At 40.4% G+C, this 21,569-nt stretch overlaps 1 protein-coding gene across 14 annotated transcripts in view; it reads left to right on the top strand.

Annotated features, from left to right (window-relative positions):
• LOC135577036 (dymeclin-like) overlaps positions 1 to 21,569 on the top strand; it is a 151,462-nt gene that overhangs the window by 98,169 nt on the left and 31,724 nt on the right. For 7 of the 14 annotated variants that reach the window (XR_010468648.1, XM_065044648.1, XM_065044649.1 and 4 more), the window contains one exon: positions 1,453 to 1,617. The exons of the other annotated variants lie outside the window; for them this stretch is intronic. Coding sequence is in view for 6 of the 7 variants with exons in the window: in XM_065044648.1 (XP_064900720.1) it covers positions 1,453 to 1,617 (165 nt within the window). In the remaining variant the exon portion in view is untranslated. The remainder of the gene's footprint in view (positions 1 to 1,452; positions 1,618 to 21,569) is intronic. 14 annotated transcript variants of the gene reach the window in all.

The following is a 21,569-nucleotide window of genomic DNA, read 5'->3' on the forward strand; positions in this document are numbered from 1 at the left end:
CTGTGAATAGAAGAGCCAGGCTTGCTCAAAACATGCTGTGGTCAAAACCAAAAAGGCACGATGGCTTAAAAAATCGCCTCCTTGCAGCTGCTTTCTCTTCTAAAAATTAATAATGTTGGCAAATGAAGTGTCAAAAGGGATTGCGTGTCCCTTGGCTTCCAGAGCAAAGGTGAGTGATTGACTTGAACCCACTTGAAGACGATGGTTTTGATGAAGCGTTAGGCTTGGAACCCCAAGGGTTGGCGTTGGTGATGCTCTTTTCTGGCTTGTTCATCACCCGAACTACACAATTCGCTCTCCTGAAAGAGTCTTTTAGCCACACATGTCCACTAAATGGATTCTAGAGGGATACTGGCCTGCGAAATGCAGGTGCTTGCAGTAGGTGAATCCGTTGGCCAGGATTCAACCTCTGAAGCTATGAAATGGTGTTTGCTTTGATTTAGTGAGGAGGTTTCAGCCTTAGAGTTAAGGGGGGTTTTGCTTCATGCTGCTGTAGGGATGGCAAACAGGCTGCTAGAAGCATCTCGAAGACCTGTTTTATTTATCTCACAGTTCATTAGGCAGCTCAAGGTACTTTCTGGAGGACTTATCACAATCTATACCCTGGGCACATGTCCCCTGTGAGCTGGGCGATCACACTTGTGTGTTTTACACCATGCTACAGTGAAGTATTTTCTATCCAAAACCTATAATAATAGATGTTTGAAGTTATATATGATCTATGTGCTTCATAGTTGACCAGTGATGCAGTTTATTGCAGCTCAACTACTCAATTTATATATCCTCCATGACGAATGGGAGTAGACGTAGCAATAGCTCTTACTCAAGAGCGTCCAGAGTTGAGTAGGATGAATATTCAACATTTTGTTGATGGCTTTATTGTTATTTCATGTTGTTTTTCATGAAGAAGCTCTCCAGGTCTTAAGTGTGTAACTCCGTTGTGATAAAGCACCATGTTTGAGGAACTAGAGCTAACTAGAGGAATATTCTACCCCTGGAATCCCAGAGCAGTTCAGTAATTCCATGTGAGTTATTTTCCCTTAGAGCAGGATTTCAATTTCCATGCAAATCAGTTAAATTTTGTGAATACACTCCGGGGTTTTTATAATAAACTTTGTAAACCTGGTTCAGACACACACATTTATATTTTCAGGGTGAACTGAGAGAGGCAAAAAGCTTTTCTTAATGCATTATCAACCCCCCAAAAATAGATTTCAAACCCAATTTATTGGCTCTCCAACTCGGTGATTGCCCTTTACGATAGTGACAGAACCAGCGTCCGGCCCCAGCCGAACAAATTCATTGTATGTCAAACCGCTCCATTGCTTACTCAGCGCCCTCCATTGACTCTTGGCACAAAAACCGAGGACGTGAAACCATGAATTAGCTTTCTCAAAGGCAAATATCTCTTTTTTCTGTTCTGTTTTTTCTCCCTTTACCCTTGTCTTGCAGCTATACCTGCCGCCACTTGCGGAGATATGTGTATGTCTTGGACAAACTGTATTTTCCCCACTCCCACTGCTCCACGCTGCAGCATTGCTTCTCGACCCTCAGTGACAATGGAGAGGAACTCTTGTCTTTAACTTGTTCTCACATTCTCAGATCCTATGCTGCCAGGTTATTAACCTCTCTGCTCTCCATTTACTGCATGCTGCATGTTCCGTGACTGATCTGTGCATGGGTTTTTTGGTAAACTGAAAAATAACATTAAATCGTTAAGGGGATGGTTTGGGTCTTCATGGCATCCTCGATGCGTATCCTAAAAGAATCTGGTGGAAATGGGAGTCTTATAACAGCTTGGGGTTGTTTTTATTATGATATTTAACTTAGAACACAACTTCTGAAATTAATATATGGCCTTTCCAAATTTTAAATGTTTTTAATGTTCAAGTATTTTAATCCTATTCTAAAGCTCTGACCTAAGAACATAAACCGTGATTCCCAAAGCTTCCATAGTTCGTTTGGAATTTGTGTGAAGATATAATTTGTCATATATTTAAGTCTTATTTTGGTGACGCTGTCTCTATAAATTGCTTTTCGAGAACGGCAATGATGGAACTTTGCTCTCAAGTTCAGTCAATTGTCATGGCACTTAATGATAAATTGAGATAGATCTGCCTTTTTTTCTATGCATGGTCAGTTTTCTAGTAGTACATTATGATGGAGGGTTATGCTGATGGATCTCAACAGGAGTTGAAAATCAAGACGTCCCAGGGGCATTTTCCACATTGATTCGGACCAGGGGTATGGTATTAAATTCGGTGAAACCCTAAGATTTCAAAGGCATTATTTAAAAATCAATAATAATAATAATAATGAATGCAGTCCACACCAAAAGCTTGTGTAAGTTGGCATCTGAAAACATTAAATAAACGGCTTAATTATTCCAGCTTGTTTGGGTGAAATCGCTACAACATTCAATTGGCGGAATTGTCCTTGGGAAGCCAAGTGGCTTTATGGATGAAAATAAACACCGATAATAATATATATGTTTTTTCTTCTAACAAGCTTGTGAAGTTTTCAGAGCAAAAAGTTCATCTAGTTGATCCCCATACTGAAACAGATAAATAGTTTACTGGTATTACTTTCGGACATGGGTGTTGTGCATCAGTTGAGATATATTATTATTATATACATGTTGTATATATCAGCTCAGAAGATTGTACAATCTCAGGTTTTCATTCCAGGTTATCCTTTTATGAGATAGGGGGAGGATGGAGTATTTGAAATAGAGCTTCTAGGAAAATATCTAGGTAGGAGTTTTAGTAGCTAATTTCTGATAATATATGGTTATAAAAGTGTGCGCTTAGGAAACTTGCCTGTGTAAGTCTTTAAAGGGCATTAAATACAGGGCTTTTTGGTGAATCCATGCATCCATCCCAAATTAAGTACTGCAGTAATTGATCTGGCTTAGAGAAGAGATGACATACAGAAATTACTAAATGCAGAGAGTTAATGATGGTGATTTATAAATCACGACCTTCCATTCAGGCCACTTTGCAGGACTCCTAGTGAAAAATAGGATTTAACGCCAAATAAAGTCTGGTCTCTGACGCTATCCTGATACCCTGGATGATGTTGCCTTACTTGAAACATCCCTAGAATTAATGGTTTTCTGGCTATTTTAATACATTTTGTGTGCAAACATGAATATGTACATGACCACTTGTACCTTTAGTTTGGAGATGGGGAGAGGAACAAAGGAGAGAATGTAAAGGTGACTTTGGAATTATGACACTGACTAATTAGTAGAAGTTAATAACCACTTTTAAAACAATGACAACACAATACCTTTTTTTTGTGTGCATTAGCATAACATTAATATTGAGCCTGGGATTATCGTCTGTCATTGCTACTGTCTAATAATTCAGTCGTGGCCATGCTATTTATTGATTATTTCACTAATTGTTCTTCGAGATGTGAAATATTTTCTCCCATTCTCACCATTATAGTTTCCCGTTGAATTACATGTTTGGCGTGTGATGTTTTAACGCCTGTGTGTCTTCCCTTTTTTGTTTTAAACCTCTTTGGATTGCAGTTTATCTCCAGAAGTTTATTTTTGAAACTAAACCGGGCTTAGCGCATGGACTAGTGAAAAGCAGTGATTTGTTTGGGGATACCGAACAAATTAAGGACAGTTTTCTTTTCATAGCCAGCTTGCCATGGGAAATACGATTTTGCCAAGCCTTGGAAACTGAGTAAATACGCTCATGAAGCAGCAAAGCAAAAGGAAGAATTATATGGATTCATTTGAATTCAGAAATTTTGTTAAAATACATAGAAATATGGTGTCAAATGGACACAGTTTACCCATGTTGTGTATCTTTTATGACCTACTGCTAGGTTTGTTTCAACAAAATAATAATAATAATGATAATAATAATAAAATAAAAATTAATAAATATTAATAATGATAATAATAATGTTAAAACTCCCTTTCAGAAGTGTTATTTGAAGGCTGTAGAGAAGGAGTTTTGCAACCACCCTCCTCTCAGGCCATCAAGAGTTGATGGAGTTCTACTAGGACATTAATTTAAGCATGTGCAGCCTTTGCGGGATCAAGGCCTGGGAGGCCAGCATTGAATAATTCTGCTAATTATTATACCATAAATATTTCTATTGCTGCAAAATGATGCTCAAGTTCTGCATAAAATTCATTTTTATTCTCATCCAGAGCCCCTTCAGCCTTCTGAAAAACGGTCTTTTTCTATTTTCCCGCTTTTTCCAGTTAGAACACTCACATTTTTATCACTTTGGTAAATAATTTCTCTCACTTCTGTGTGATAATTTAAATATTAACCACCAATTATTGATCCAAACTTCACTGGGAGCTTCACCAGGGAGAGCTGGTGTTGAAAGCATTCCCCATGTAAAGAGTGTTATTGAGAAATCATCTTAATTACTGTTATATTATAAACATCTAGATAGGTGGGACAACACACAAATACAGCAATCAACAGGATGAGCGATAGTATGTAATGATTATTTAAATGCCAAAGTTGGGTCAACATGAGTGTTTCTGCAAAGAAGTTGCCCGAACGGAGTGAAGTCAGCGCAGGTGCGTTCCATCCAAATGGTGTGTGCAGACAAAAATCTCGTTATAAATTAGTGTAAGCAGAAATTGCTTGAGAATCAGACAATTTCCACGGGTAACAAAATCTTATTTCCGCAGGAAAATTATGTATGAGTCTTATAAGGGGCTTCAGTCACAGGACCTGTTGACTTCAGTAAAGTCTTTGACACAGTCTCCCACAGCATCCTCACAGCTAAGTTGAGGAGGTGTGGTCTGGACAATAGAGTAGTGAGGTGGGTTGCAAACTGGCTTAAGGAGAGAAGCCAGAGAGTGGTAGTCAATGGTGCGGAGTCTAGTTGGAGACCAGTATCTAGTGCAGTGCCTCAGGGGTCAGTGCTGGGGCCAATATTATTCAATATATTCATTAACGATTTAGACGAGGGAATAGAGTGTACTATCAGCAAGTTTGCTGGTGACACCAAGCTGGGAGGAGTGGTGACACGCCAGAGGCTGTGCTGCCATCAGAGACCTGGACAGGCTGGAGAGTTGGGCGGGGAATAACCTAATGAAATTTAACAAGGGCAAGTGTAGAGTCCTGCATCTGGGCAGGAACAACCCCAGGTTCCAGTGTAAGTTGGGGAATGACCTATTAGAGAGCAGTGGAGGGGAAAGGGACCTGGGGGTGCTGGGGACAGCAGGGTGACCATGAGCCAGCACTGGGCCCTTGTGGCCAGGAAGCCAATGGTACCTGGGGTGGGTTAGAAGGGGGTGGTCAGTAGGTCCGAGAGGTTCTCCTGCCCCTCTGCTCTGCCCTGGTGAGACCACACCTGGAATCTTGTGTCCAGCTGTGGCCCCTCAGTTCCAGCAGGACAGGGAACTGCTGGAGAGGGTCCAGCGTAGGGCAACAAGGATGATTAAGGGAGTGGAGCATCTCCCTTATGAAGAAAGGCTGAGGGAGCTGGGTCTCTTTAGTTTGGAGAAGAGGAGACTGAGGGGTGACCTTATTAATGCTTATAAATATATAAAGGGTGAGTGTCAGGAGGATGGAGCCAGGCTCTTCTCGGTGGCAAACAATGACAGGACAAGGGGTAATGGGATCAAGCTGGAACACAAGAGGTTCCACTTAAATTTGAGAAGGAACTTGTTCCTGGTGAGGGTGGCAGAGCCTGGCCCAGGCTGCCCAGGGGGGTTGTGGAGTCTCCTTCTGTGCAGACATTCCAACCCGCCTGGACACCTTCCTGTGTAACCTCATCTGGGTGTTCCTGCTCCAGCAGGGGGATTGGACTAGATGATCTTTTGAGGTCCCTTCCAATCCCAAACATACTGTGATACTGTGAAAACCTTTATTGGTGAATAACTTGCTAGAAATCTGTTGGAGAAGGAAAATAGTTGTGATGTAGTCATTGGACCTCATCAAAAAGCCTTGAAGTTTTGAACAACAGCTTGTTTTTGACTCTTTTTTATGAATAAACCCACTCCTGTCATGCGATTAGAAGCAGAATAATGAAAATAAGGCAAGAAAAGCTTCATTGAATTTATCACTAAAGCAAACTAGTTTTTGGAATCGTAAATAACTTTGTTTCAATATTTTAATTGGTACCTATTGCAGTATCATGGCATTATCATGGAATTTAATTACAGGTTGATTGGGAAATTGTTCTTATTATTGAGACATATGTTGTTATTTATCCGGATTCTAATGTCAAAGTTGGAAATTGCAGGTTGATTTGATAGTACCAGGATGCTGTGATTTCTATAGAGCAGCCTATGAAAACAGATGTTTTTATGACAAATGGTCAGACGCCTTGTTGAATGAATATAATTGGATGTTTTCTTGCATTTTGATTGTGATTTTTAGTCAACTGCTGGTGGGTTTATTGACCACTTGGGGTTTTTCGTCATCGAAATATCACTTTACACTCAACATTGAGCGACTTAGCAGAGGGAAATTTCTTATAGATGGTTCTATTAGAAATTAATGGTCTTCGCGCTGCACAGCATATCAATCAATTAAACAGTGCCCTAAAAAAAATCAATGCTGTGGGTATTTTATGGGTGAAAAATTGTCTGGCTTGTAGATCTCAAAAGGCAGTTGAACGGGATGCTCGTCAAGTGGTTGCACATCTGGTGGGGAACCCTCGTGCGCTGGTTTGTTAACTCCTACACTATTTAAAATTATGTATCCAGAAGATTTTCATCGAGCCCGTAGAATTTCATGTGTGTAGGTCACTCTTTAGAGAGCGTTGACTTTGAAAGGACTTGGAGGTGTTTTAGGGCAGTTTTATGAATTTACTCGGGAATTATTTGGAAGATTAAGGGTAAATAAATTCTTTAATTACGGGCCTTTTAGTTTGCAAAAGTAGAATGTTCTCTAGTAGCTGGAAGTTGAAGCAAAACCAATTGAGACTGGTTCGTATTTATTGACAATGGTGGGTGATTCACTGGAATAGATTAACAAGGGATCTGGATTTCTCAAGATTGCAATTTTTAAGTGAAATTGGATTTTTTCCTAAAAGATACGTCCAAATCCAGCCACAGCAATTGGCCTCAGAGGACCTATGACAAGCTGATGGAAGTGGTGGCTTTTGGCATTAAAAATCAGAATTATGGGCAGATTGCCATGCAGGATTTTGTTGTTTTGTTTGCCTTACAGATTTCTTAAAACACTGTCTTTTAATTCAGAATTTTCCTGTTACAAACGTTATTTTCCTGAGGTGATCTGACCCACATAGTACAAAACAACACAGGTGCCTCAAACTCTACATTCTCGTGCCCCAAACATATTAAAATATTAAGTAAATAAGCTGTGGTTTGAAAACTAAAAAGAGAAATATTGTATAGCTTGCCTGAAGAGTTCAGGAGAATGCTAAGAAATGAATGTCAGACTGAACAGAGTTTAATAGTTTATAGCTGAAAGCAGAAAGAATTTATGCTTATACAAGCCAATCTTCTGCTTAGACCAAAAAGCTTTACTGAGCTTCAAGTTCCTCTGTAATATCTTCTGTCTTGGGTGCAGAACATCTCCCATTGGGTGCAGAATGTCACCTCTTGGGTGCTGAACATCATCTTTTGTGTGCAGAACGTGTCTCTTTTTGGGTGCAGAACGTCTTCTCTTTGGTGCAGAACATCTTCTCTTTGGTGCAGAACATCTTCTCTTTGGTGCAGAACATCTTCTTCCTCTTGGGTGCCCAACGTCTCCTTTTGGGTGCCAAACATCACGTCTTGGGTGCAGAACATCTCCTCTCGGGTGTAGAAAATGACTTTTCCAGAAAGTTCGATAATTCATCGTCACTGGCAAGATGAGCACATGGTGGATACCCATTGTTTTGCCCATTAGATCATCCACTATTATGTCTTTTGGTTTCCCAGCCAGCATTGCGTGAACTTTTGCCTAGTGAAAACATGAAATTGTTGCCTAAAATATGTAATTATCGCCTAAATATAGAAAATTATTCACTTACAAAATAACGAACATCTGTTACCAATTCAAAACCTCTTCCAGATGGTCAAATCAAAGCAGAGAATCTCACCAAAGCTGCGTTTTGACTTACGATGTCCTCGTCATCATGAGTTCTCCTTGCAAATCACCAGATTGTAGCTGGAAGAACAGTGGAGAAAATCACTTGGAGACAGAGTTGTAGGTGATTAAGAGATTCAAATGTTAATGAACAGTGGTGATGAATTTTTGGCAAAAGACTCTGAAGAACAGAAGCAACAAGAGACTTACGTTGATGTAGGAGACAAGACGGTGGCTTGGAAGGTTGGATGCAAAATATCCCACTTCATAAAATGCAGAAATTTTGTATAGAAATTTGTAGTTAATCAGGAATTTTTAGTCGATAAACCCAAGAATCAATAGTGCAGTTAAACAAGAAAATTAGGAAAAAAAGGAAAAAGAAAACTCCAGAACATACTCTTAATATTGGAGGTGACTTTTGCTTGAAATATAGAAATATAATTTGGTTAGTGGGATATTGCGTGGCTGAGCTAGTTCTTCCCTAGTTGTTCCCTATGTATTGGCTGACTTCAGGATAATTAATGTTTAATTTAAGAATGATGAGTCCAAGAGATAGATCTCATATAGTAAAATCCAGATTTGGGTTGATTTCTTCATTTGGGGTTTTTTGTTTTGATTTTTTGTGTGTGGTTGGTTGTGGTGTTTGTTTTTTTTTTTAATTTTAATTTTTTAATCTTATTTATTTAATATTTGATTAACAATTTACGGGATCAGAAGCGTCATCCTCATGGTTCTTCTAGAGTAGTTCCAACCTGCTTTAATGGAGTTGTAGCTGCTAAAGACTTGGCAACTGGCCTCTGGATTCATTCATACCAATGTAAATGACCCCAAACGTTCCACTTTTGCAGAATTAATAACTCTATAAGAACTATTTCTTCTGTTCTTTCCATTTCGAGATTTTAATGAGAACATTGAACTCCAAGAACTGTTGTTACTCCTCACATTTCAGTATCGGAGTTCCTCACCATGGCCTGTTTCACCAAGAAATGCAGAGGTGGATTAAAAAAAAGGCGGTGGGAAATGAGTCAGCTTTGGATTTTAATCCTCCAAAGGGTTGATTTAAGTTGTGTAAGGAGGTTTTGGATCCCCAGGATGTCGGGGTTGAGAGCTCTGAGCTCTATTCCAAAGTGGTTTTTTGTTCTTTCGTGTCTGTACGCTGAATTTGTGAGAAAACAGCGACGAGAATGCTCCCACCACACCGGCCGCGGATCAGCAAAACCAGTGGGAGAGGAAAATCAGAATAACCACACTGGTTTCCAGGGATGACTAATCCTGCAGCCCCGGGGTAACCTCCAGGACACTGATTAGCGTTTGGCTTTTCTTCCAAATGCTGGAAAAGTTTTCTGGGGCATCAGCCGAACTGCAAAACGAGTTCAATACGGGGACGCTAATGAAAGAAGATGGAAAAGTTTCCATTTAATGTTCCCACCTCATGTATTTAGTTACTTCAAATACTTTTAGGTACACAACGTGCAGTATCACATCTATGTTTCTTGTTAGTTATCAAAACATATTATGAAAGGAAAATCTGATTTTCTAGGTGGGATATAATAAGGTAGCTCTAAGAGATGTGACCCATCAGGCCAAGTTTAGTGTCAGGAAGAGTGCGATAAATTGGTCTTTTGACTTTCAGTTGGTGGAAAAACCAAGACTTAGATTTTGTAAGCTGGCATGGATCAAAGTTCAGCCCGGCTTTGTGGTCTTTCTCCAAGAAGTGAAACTCAGAGGAACCTCTGCTGAAGGTGAACCTTTACCCTCCTGACTCGTAGACACCACTAAAGCTCTTGCTATCTGTTTGGTAGGACGTGGACCTACCAAGAGCTGAGCTTTCTTAAATCTGAATCTTACTATGAACTCTGCCGTGATTGCTCCTGGGTTTTGCAGAGCAGTTTTAAGAGAATTCGACATAGGTATTTTACTTTTCTCTACGTTGCAAGAAGATGCGAGTCCTTGGAGTGGCTTTCAATGTGGTGTTCACCCAGCAGAAATTAAAAATTGGTGATTAAGAAAAAAAGTCAAAATACAAAATAAATCAGATCACAGAATCACAGAATCGACTGGGTTGGAAAAGACCTCAGAGATCATCAAGTCCAACCCTTGGTCCAACTCCAGTCCATTGACTAGATCATGGCACTAAGTGCCATGGCCAATCTCAGTTTAAAAACCTCCAGGGCCGGTGAGTCCAGCACCTCCCTGGGCAGCCATTCCAATGCCTGACCACTCTCTCTGCAGAGAATTGCTGTCTAATCTCCAGCCTAAATTTAAGCCCATGGCCCCTTGTCCTATTGCTGACTGCCTGGGAGAAGAGACCAAGCCCCACCTGGCTAGAACTGCCCTTCAGGTAGTTCTAGAGAGTGCTGAGCTCAGCTCTAAGCCTCCTCTTCTCCAGACTAAACAAGCCCAGCTCCCTCAGCCTCTCCCCATAGGGCTTGTGTTCCAGTCCCTTCCCCAGTCTTGTTGCTCTTCTCTGCACCCGCTCCAGCACTTCAATCTCTTTCCTGAGCTGAGGGGCCCAGAACTGAACACAACACTCCAGGTGTGGCCTCCCCAATGCAGAGCACAGGGGAAGGATCACTGCCCTTGTCCTGCTGACCACGCTGGTTTGGATCCAGGACAGGATCCCGTTGGCCTTCTTGGCCACCTGGGCACACTGGTGGCTCCTGTTGAGCTTCCTGTCCATGAGTCCCCCCAGGTCCCTTTCTGCCTGACTGCTCTCCAGCCACTCTGTGCCCAGCCTGGAGCGCTGCAGGGGTTGTTGTGGCCAAAGGGCAGCACCCGCCACTTGGCCTTGTTGAACTTCATCCCATTGGAATGGGCCCATTTTTCCAGTCTCTCCAGACCCCTCTGCAGAGCCCTCCTGCCTTCCAGCAGCTCCACACTCCCTCCCAACTTGGTGTCAGCAGCAAATCTGCTGATGATGGTCTCAATCCCCTCATCTAAATCATCAATGAAGATGTTGAACAGGACCGGACCCAACCCTGACCCCTGGGGACACCACTAGTGCCTGGCCGCCAGCTGGATGCAGCCCCATTCACCAGCACTCTCTGGGCCCGGCCCTCCAGCCAGTTCTTAACCCAGCAGAGAGTGCACTTGCCCAAGCCATGGGCTACCAGCTTTTGCAGGAGTATATTATGGGAGACCGATCTTTCTGATGCTGCATTCTTCTAATTAATCATCAGCCCATCCTCTCGCTACCGTAGGATTTTACCTTAAAATATATTTCCTATATTCCCAAAGCATTTTACAGCACAGTTGTGGCTTTGATGAAGCTTCTGCGTAATTTACTGTTTGTTTCTGGCAGATAGCTGTTCTTGCATTTTGTGGTTTGTTGCAGCTGTGATTAATGTTTAACCATGCTCGTGGAAATTTGGGGGGTGGTCACCAAATGGCTGAGGTTGGAAGGAACCTCTGGAGGTTGCAGAACTGGTTGCCCAGGTCTGTGTCCAGTTGATTTTTAATATCTCTAAGAATGGTGACTCCGCAAACTCTCTGGGTAACCTGATTTTTTCTTTCTTACGTTGAAATGCAATTTTCCGTATTTCAGTTTGTGCCGATTTCCTCTTGTCCTTTCTGTTCTTTGTCTTCTTTACACCCTCCTATCTGATATTTGTGCACGTAGAGATCCCCTCAAGCCTTTTCTTCTACAGACTGATCAGTCTTAGGTCTCTCAGCTTCTTTTTTACCCATCAGACACTCCAATCACTTAATCATCTTTGTAGCTCTTTGTTGGACTCACTCTGGTACCTCCATGTTTCTACTACTGGGGAGCCAAGTGCTTCAGATAAGATGTCCCCAGGGTCACCTCCCACCATGGGCTGGCAACATCTTGGTTGGACGTTGACATTTCTTTGCCATGAGAATGCATTGCTGGCCTATGTTCAACCTGGTGTGCACCAGGACCCTTAGGTCTTACTGGTTGGCCTTCAGTGTGCAAGATCTGATATTTCTCTTTGAGGTTTCTGTTGACCTGTTTCTCCAGCCTCTCTAGGTCCTCCTGGATCTCAGCACAACCATCTGGTCTGTCAACCTCTCCTCACAGTTCTCTGTCACCTACAAACTCACCGAGGGTTATCCTTGGAGGTATTGGTTCTTCAGAACTAGTAGATCCACCTGCTCCCTTAAATTTATAGATTTAAAGTGCCAATGCCCTCAGACACGTGCTGTGAATTTTGGGGTTGACCTGTGCAGCTCCAGGAGCTGGACTCAATGGTCTTTGTGGGTCCTTTCCAACTCAGGACATTCTATGATTTTATTTAAAAGACATGTAGGTGTGGTGCTCAGGGAAATGGTTTAGCAGTGGACTTGGCAGTTGATGGTTAGACTTGATGACCTTCAAGGTCTTTGCCAACCTAAATGATTTGATTAATGAAGATGTTCAAGAGATTGGCCTCAGAAGCACCGCATGGGTTCCACCACCCATGACCGGCTTCCAGCTGGAATTTGTGCTCTCTAAACCCGTTTGTTCAACCAGTTTTTGTTCACCTCCTTGTCTACTTCTCTACCTTCTACTTCACCAGTTTGTCCCTACTTGACTCAATTGGAAAATACTATTATTATCTTGATATTTCTTCTAAGAACCATGATACTTTTGGTATGTTGAATCCCATTTGCTAGTTGCTTTAGTGTCCAGCATAGTTTTGTCCACAGATTAAACCAGCGAGGTTGTAAAAACCCATCTTTGCTTGACTTTGGTTGTCACCTGGAGATGTTTAAATTGTGAAAGATATTTGTCTCAAAAGACGTATTGTGTCTTTAGGGATATGGTTTAGTGGTGGAGTTTGGTTATGGTTGGACTCAATCTTGATGGTCTCTTCCAACCAAAATGACTCTATGATTTGATTCTGAATATCCTAGTTTGTATTTGGTCCCATGCTGTAGTATTATTCTTTTCCCCAAGATAAAGGAGAATTAAAATCCCATCCCATGAGGGTTGTACTTTTTGTCCAATATACAATAGATAATGGTTGGGGTTTGCTTTATCATCCTGCTAAATCTATTATTGGAAATGTTTGCTTTGCTTTGGAAAAAAACCCACAAAATGAGCTGGAACATCACAGAATTCTGTCTTTTTAAAAAGTACATTTTGGGGAGGGCATTTTTTTAGGAATTTGGGAGGATTTTGGAATTGATAGAGGCAGAAAGAATCACACAGGGGAATTAGATGTAGAAAAAGGAGTGGGAGGTAAAGCACAAAAGCTCAACCTCTTTTCTCTGTGAGAACAAGGTTTAATTTCAAAATAAATTGAACACAATGCACATTTAATTACTGTGCAACTTGAGGCACTGGGGCTTAAAATAAATATATATCATGTTGGTTTTGAAGATGGAAAAATATTGCACAACTGCAAGTATGCTGGAATGAATCATTAAATCTAATTTGGATCAGTTTTCCCACCGATCCCAAGACTTGAAGGCAATAAAATAGCCTCTCTTTAGAATGACAAGTTCAGTAGTGAATAAGGTAATTTAGGATGACAGTATATGTGGGAAATAATGACCTTTTTCCTACCGAAAAAGAATAACTTTGAAGTGTTACCTAAAATAAAATCTGCTTTCTCTTACATAAAGGCTCTTTGTGCCAACATAGTGTTTCTAAATCTTACCGGTAATGTCTGTTACACCTTTTTTTAGCAAAATTAACATTTGAGCTCCGTCGAGGTCGGATTATGAAACATGGGTAAGACATATTTTTGCTAAATATAGAAAGTATTTTTATAAAAGATGAAGGGATGGTCAAAGATTGGGCAAATTATTTGCACAGGTTGGATTTTCCTTGGGTTTAATTTTAAGAGCCGTAGAAGATGGAGGAGAAAATCAGCGAACTCCTGAAATTTAAGATGAAATTAAGATTTAAGATGAAATTTAAGATATTAGGAAGGGCAGCTTGACTGTTCTTGATAAAGATGTGTGCGAAATAAAGTAGATTAAAGGCCATGGTGTTATTTCTAACACATCCATAGGAATGGACATGGGCGCTCTTGAGGGGCTCTAGAAAGAAATAAAAAATCTTGAATAACAGGAATTAATAAAAATTAGCATATTTATTTCGATGTTTTTCAGAATGAGAAGCCCTCTTTTGAATTTCCTATCTCTTTTGACATGAATTTGCCTTTGGAAAGAGGTTTCTTTGTGACAGGCTACATTTTGCAGGTGTATATCTAGGGACATAAATCCACAGAAATGTAATAAAAGGGGATTGATGTTGACGTTGCAATGAAGGATATAGACAATTTTTACGTGGGATATTTAGTTTTAAAGCTCAGTGTTGTGCTTTTACAGGAACTGTTTAGTAATAGAGATGAAACCTCGTCTTGGTGTTGAAAAATATTTAATATATTATAGTATTCGACACTATCTTGCTTTTTTCTTCTGTTTTGCAAGGTATACATATTATGTATAATACTTTGAAAGAGACTGAAATTATATATATATATATATATATATATATATATATACACTCACACATGTATACATGTATGTGTGTACATTTATGTTACACCACATATTGTAGTGTGAATTTTGAGTGGCTCAAGTCCATATATTATGTTTTACATACTACATTAAAAAAATTGCCTTGATCAACATCAAATTTCACTCATAGTTTAGGAAAGAATAGCTCAAGTTTGTCTGTGAAGTTTTAATTCACCATCTTTGTTTCAAAAGCAAAACCATGACCTTTAATTAAGCGACTACTCTTCTTTTTTCTTCTGGAGCAGCATCATTCAGTGAATGTAGTTATATTCACTTCTTAAAATCATCTTTATTCTGTGTGTGGCCTCAGGGCACACCGACACCATCTAAACTCGGTAAAACGAGAAATTAATTTCCATAATTAGCGATTTTTTGAAGATCACGTGGTACTCCGCACAGGTTCTCAGTGGTTCACAAACGCAAAGAAAATACAATCGGTTTTTGGATTTAGATCCGCAAAAAATTGACACGCCATTATAAAGAGTCATGGAGGTTATCCACAGATAGAAATCTTTCCGATTTTCTTTTCTTCTGGGGTTTTAGTCTAGAAAAGACAGTCCCTGCCTTTAAGATCATGTTATGGGCATGTCTTAGCAGTGGGGCCTACGTTATACTTTGAATTTTTGGTCAGTTCTGTAGGGTCCTTAGTGATAGTTTTGCTCTAGAGTCCTCATACATCCAATTGATTTGTCTTTATTGTCTTAAAAAAATTTAAAATTTGAAAGTTATCATGTTAATAGAGTAATTAAATTAACTGTAATGATTAGAGGGAGGCACAGGGATGCTTTCCGTGAGGATTAGTGGGACAGTGGTGGGGAATGTGATTGGGAAGGACCAAAGAGGAGAGAAAGCATAAAACTCATTCCCATGGAGGAAAAATGGCAAAGAGACCTTTAGGACGGGGCTTTGAAGAAGAAGAAAAGTGGGGAAAAGGAAAGAAAGTGCAAGACAAAATTAATATTATCTGTCTACAGCACGATAATGTGTCCTCCGAGCACCTTGGTTCTTGTTCTGCTGCTTCAATATTAAAACTCAGTTTTATGAAGTTAAGTCAGAACCGTGATATTATTTCCGAAGTTGAAAAGAGAATGAAAGGAACGACTATTCTTAATCACCTTGGGGCATTTGAAAGGCCAAACACGGGGTTGCTATAAGGATGCGGCGTGGATGACGTGCGATGGGGACTCTTGGTGATGAACCACCTTTTAAACTTAAGTTTAGCATAAGCCTTAGCCTAAAGAAGAGTGTTAGCAACGTGTCGAACGAGTCCATTAACTCCTCATATGGATCCACATTTTTCCCTTCAGAGAGGCACCGCAATTCCATTTATAATTGTAGGGACGACCCAAATACATATACATATGTATGTACACGCACACCCGGCGTGTTTGAGCAAAACCATATCAGCTAAAAGCCTCTCAAAGGCGAAGGATTTGGACCTTAAGTTGCACGGCACTGATGTCGTCTTAGTTTTCTTCTTGTTGATTCATTGTTCAGAATCTGCCTTTGGGTTTTTGGGTGGGAGTTTTGCTCCGGCCGCTTTCTCCAGCAATTTCCTCCAATTCTCACCCGCGGAGTTTTGTCCTAATTCAAGACAAATGTTTTCTCTCAGCAGCTACGAAACATTTACCCTGTTGAATTAAGAGCAAGTAGATTAAGTGGAAATATTGTGGACTCTGCCCATTCAATATTCTTATAAAATATTAACGGGACAAACACGGGGAACGTTGAAAGGAATTATGTTCATGCCTTATTTAGCTCAGAGTAAACCTTATAATTAATCTGAGCTTTACAAACATGTATTCTGTTTATCCCGGACTGTGTATATTACTGTTTTTCCCCCATAGTTTGAGCCTTCATTAATTTATTTTGCCTCCTGCCACTCTTTTGGTTAGAGAAAAATACACCAAATTTGCAAGGGGGATTATATCAGTAGTAGATCGCAGTCTCGTTATTGAATTTATACTTTAAATACGATATGGAATTAGGAAGATGTTGTTTCTAGGTGGTGCTTCTCATCCTTGCCGACCTTGAAGCGCAATTACGAGGATGTTATTTGGCATGTCAGACAAAAGGGGAATGAGATTATCTGTGCCTAAATCCAAGGGAAGGGTTTTATTGCTTTCTCTTCCCTTTTATTTCTCCAGCAATAGGAGCACCCATTTCCCAACACGCCTTGGAAAGTGGCCACGAGCTGCCTAACAATGTATGTCTTCGCTTGAAAAATACGTTTCCCCGCTTGCTACAAATTAAACTCTGGGCTTAGTTTTGTAAATATTGACTTTTTAGCTCACCACATCCATGTTTCTTTCTAGTCTCTTTGTCTTTTCGCTTGAATTTTAACAGGAAATCCTGTTTGTTATGTGAAGGCTCCATGAATTGTTTGAAGTCGCTCTTGAATGTGCTTGTGATACTTTTGCCACAAGGGTACGGTGGCTGCGTGGTTTTCTACTTATTAATAAGAAAGTTCCTTTAGGAGATGGAATTTGCCGTGTCTTTATAACACATGAATTCTAGATCTCTGTTCATCTGTCGGCAGTGGCAGATAAAATAATTCTCTTTAAAATTAATGAGAAGCTTCTGTTGTGAGCTAAAGATACGTTGAAATACTTCATTTATTACGATCAAGGACTGTAGAATTTAAAGCAGTTTTTAATGCTGGGTGTTTAATAGGAAGATGGGATAGAAATAATTGGTTTAACCAGGTTACATTGAAATGATTTGCGATGCTTTGGGATTTGCCCTTAAATAGTCTATTCACTATCAGAACGTGGCAAAACCGGCTTCAGGTGGACCTTTTGCTACCCAGGAGAAGCCCTTTCCATCCTTCCAACACTCTTTGGTAAGTCCATCAGTGATGCTCGTCAAAACTGTTTTATTTGCATCCATGACCTCAGTGGAGATTGCACACCCAAAATCTCTTGGTTTCACATCATTTCCACAAGCCAGAGGGACCTAATAATAAATATAGCCAAGCTTTGCTCAAGCAGAATTTAGTCACGCTTCACTTTATAAGATTAAAAAGAAAGATATAAAGTACGTTCTTGTTTTCTCCTTAGCAATTTGATCTCTTAATTAGTTGGCTTCTTATTCCAGGGATCTGAAATTTCTTCCAGGCATTAAAGTTGGGCTCAAATAGATAAAACCAAGTGTCCCTGCATGGAGTCAACTGCCCCATATAGTCCCTGGGGTTCTCGTTATTTCTGTTGGTGCGCCATAATAGCTTGGATAATTCAAATTCAAAATGCTTCAAGGGCTCTTCAGTAGACATGGGCATTTGGGGACTTCGTGACATTTTTTTCTGCACTTCTTCATGCTAAATAAATTAATCAATATAAAAAAAAGGCCCTGTAATTCATTCAAAAATAGGTCACAACCAAGAGGTGTTCCTTGCACATACAGGGATTAAGGAATTAAGACATCAGGTTTCAAAACAAAGATATTTTTAGAGCTTGCTATATAAAGGAGGGTTTTTTTCTTAAATGTTCGTGGTGTTCATGCAGGCGTTGTAAAATCCTATTGTTTAAGGAGTATTTGCGTAACGTGGTTTCGGTGTTTAGGGCTTATATTTAATTCTTTAAAATGGAGAACAATAGCCCATTTGGCATGTATGTGAGAGCAGAGGGAAGGAACAGCACGGAGCATTGCTGAATTGTTTGAGAACATTCATCATCAATTTTCTTCCATCACCAGATAGTGTTTTGTGTTTGCGTGCTCTTCCATTTCTTTGCAGTATACTTCTGAAGCGGGAAAGTGAGGAAAAAGGATTCAGAGCATCTGAATTTTCAAGCTTCAAATAAAGTACGTTGAGCACTGCAAATTACTTACGTACTCAACACATATAGAATGGTTTAAAATATTCAGATAATTGAAATTTTGGTCTCTTGAGAAGCTCACTGGTGATTTGAATTGGCAGAAGTTCAATCCTTATGCCTTTTTTCTGTCATATAACTCGATCTCACCTTCTTCCACTCATCTGTTCCATTCGTCTCCCATTCTCTGACTCTTGGTTTTTCAGCTTCAAAGGTTGTTCATGTCTTCCCCCTTCCAAAGTTGTAGCCTTTTTTCTCTCCCTTTTGATTATTTCTTCCAGAATATACTCCTCTTGCCCGTAACACTGCTGATAGGTCAGCATACGAATGCAAGAATTTAATACTGGAGATACTTTGCCAGTTTTACCTTTGCCACTTTTATTTTAATGTGACAAAGCTTATAATTACAATGAATTGTCTCCCAAGAGGATTTGTTGTCTCCACCTTTCATCAGTACATATAGACCATTGCCTAAATGCATATGGGACCAGAAGAGACCACTTTGAGTCTGACCTCTGACGTAACGCAGACTGAAGATGCAATTAATTCTTACTTCTGGCCTGAAGTTGCTGTGGTAGAACTAGAACGGAACTCTTAGGAAAGGGGCCGGTCTTGGTTTAAGGACTTTCATCGCTGTCCCAACCCGTTGACTGCTCTCCACGTTAGAGCCACGCTACATTGTCCATAGGTTTTTCCATTCTCCCCGACCTGGAGAGACTCCAGAAACAGCCTGAAACCGAGGACTGACCCCACAGAATCCCAGACTGGTTGGGGTTGGAAGGGACCTCTGGAGATCATCCAGTCCAACCCACCTGCTCAAGCAGGGTCACCAGAGCAGGTCACACAGGATCGTGTCCAGGTGGATTTGAATGTCTGCAGAGAAAGACTCCACACCTGCTCTGGGCAGCCTGATCCAGGCTCTGGCACCTCATAGCAGTTTCTCCTCACGTTTAGATTGAACCTCCTGTGCTTCTCTCTGTCCTTCATTCCCATATCTGGGCTCAGCCTCTGTAGTTCCCCATTGGCTTTTGAAGTAAAACCTGAATGCAGTTTAGGAGGAATCCTGGTCCAGCTTTTCTGTCTGCTGTTGGTGACCAGCTCTGGGTGCTCAGCACAGGACACACATGGACCTGCTGGAGAGGGGCCAGAGGAGCCACAGGAACGATCCGAGGCTGGAACAGCTCTGCTGGGAGGACAGGCTGAGAGAGCTGGGGGGTTCAGCTGGAGAAGAGAAGCTCCGGGAGACCTTATTGCACCTTTCTGGACTTAAAAGGAGCCTGTGAGAAACATGGGTCAGATTTTTGAGCAGGGCCTGTTGTGACAGGACAAGAGGTGATGGGTTTAAACTAAAGGAGGGAGATTCAGGCTGGATATGGGGAAGGAATTGTTGTCCCTGAGGGTGGTGAGAGCCTGGCCCAGGTTGGGCAGAGAGGTGGTGGATGAACCATCCCTGGAGACATCCCAGGCCAGGCTGGACGGGGCTCTGAGCAACCTGAGCTGGTGAAGATGTCCCTGCTCATGGCAGGGGGGGCACTGGGGGAGCTGGGAACGTCCCTCCAACCCAAACCGCTCTGTGATTCTGTGACCAAGCATGAGAATGACGGTTCAACACTGCTGAGTTGGCTTTGAGTTTGTGTTCAAAGTGCAACCTCCTCCTATTCCCAGTGTGTAGGAGCAGATGTGCACCAGTGTAAATTAGGATTTATTGTGCTTCACGCTTGGTTTCAACCACCTCTCTAAGAGCGACTTGTGCCTGTGCAACTGGTACTTCAGTTTCCATTTCACTAAAACTTGCTATCTATCTATCTATCTATCTATCTATCTATCTATCTATCTATCTATCTATCTATCTATTTATCTATCTATCTATCTATCTATTTATTTATTTATGATAACTTGTTAAAAAACTTCTCTCCACCTTCCTATTTTTGCATTTCAGTCAAGTTTCCCTTTCTGTTTTCTCTCAAATCCATTCAATAATTGAGTTTCTTGAATGTTTCATGGAGAGGTGCGTTTTCTGGTTTCCTAATTTTCCATAAAGCAAAACTTTGCTGGATATTTTTGTTAATACCAAAACCAGTGACTTATTCAGCAGCTTTATTGCATTATTGGCATCTGTTTGTTGGTCTGGTGGTCCTTAGTTGCAGATCCTTGACTCTTGGGGAGCAGCTTGGACCCTTTCCTGCTAAATTCAAGTTTGGCTGCGTTAAATCACGAGATTATTTTATGTCCAACTTCTTGATAGGCAAACAAAAAAATTAACAAAAGTGTCTTTTTACTTGACATTCTTGTAATGAACGTGCCAGTTGCAAAGTTTAACCATATCGTTTGTCATCGATGTGTATGAATGATAAACATCGTCTTATATATCATCTTTATATAATTGAAAGTATTTCAGTAGCTATAACAAATGTTAACTAGCTGTTGGCATTTAAAAAGGCCAAGAATATATTCCTGTTCGGGCATTTTAAGAGAATTTATTTCAAGATTCAAATTGGAAGATGTCTGGTTTTGGGTTCATATAGTTCTACTCATGTTGCGTTTTATCATTTGAGTTTCTTAATTCAAAAAAACCCATGTGGAACCAAGTGTAAAAGCCTCTTAAAATGCGTAATATCACCCTTTATACTTTTTTCTGGTCTTATTGAAAAATAACCCAAGTGTGATTGACAAATTCTATTTTTCTATAGTGGTGATTTCCTCCTCTGGATGAGTCCCACGATCACCGTTCCATTGTTCACTCAGGATTAACTGGAATGGCGTTATGGGCTTTGTGGAATTGTCTTTTTGAAACCCTTAAGTTCATATATTACTGATTGCAATTTTATAATTATAAAGCAACACACAATGAAGTCACTTGTATTTCAACAACCATGACTTTTTAGTCTGAAAGAATTTTTAATGGATTGAGGTTCAGCCTTGTGTCAAATTTGTCTCTTGTACCGTGTTGTGGAGATGGGAAGGACCTTGTTGTAAAGCATTGTTGCCTTTTTTTGAATGGACCTTAAAATAACCCCAAAACCTTACAGAAAAGATGTGAGTGCTGCATAATAACACATCTCCTTTAGAAGGCAACTTTTATCCACGAGAAAATATTATTATGAGTGAAATTTGTTGCAAATGTTTTTTGAGGATTGTGATTAAGTCTGTTCCGATACTTCAGAATTTAAGCTGACATTTTTCAAGGTGGTTTTTAGACGTTGAGGTGTATTCAGTGAATTACTTGGTGGTGAAGTTTTACACCATTTCGGGAGCC

Source organism: Columba livia, chromosome W (assembly GCF_036013475.1).
Source record: "Columba livia isolate bColLiv1 breed racing homer chromosome W, bColLiv1.pat.W.v2, whole genome shotgun sequence".
Taxonomy (NCBI): Eukaryota; Metazoa; Chordata; class Aves; order Columbiformes; family Columbidae; genus Columba; species Columba livia.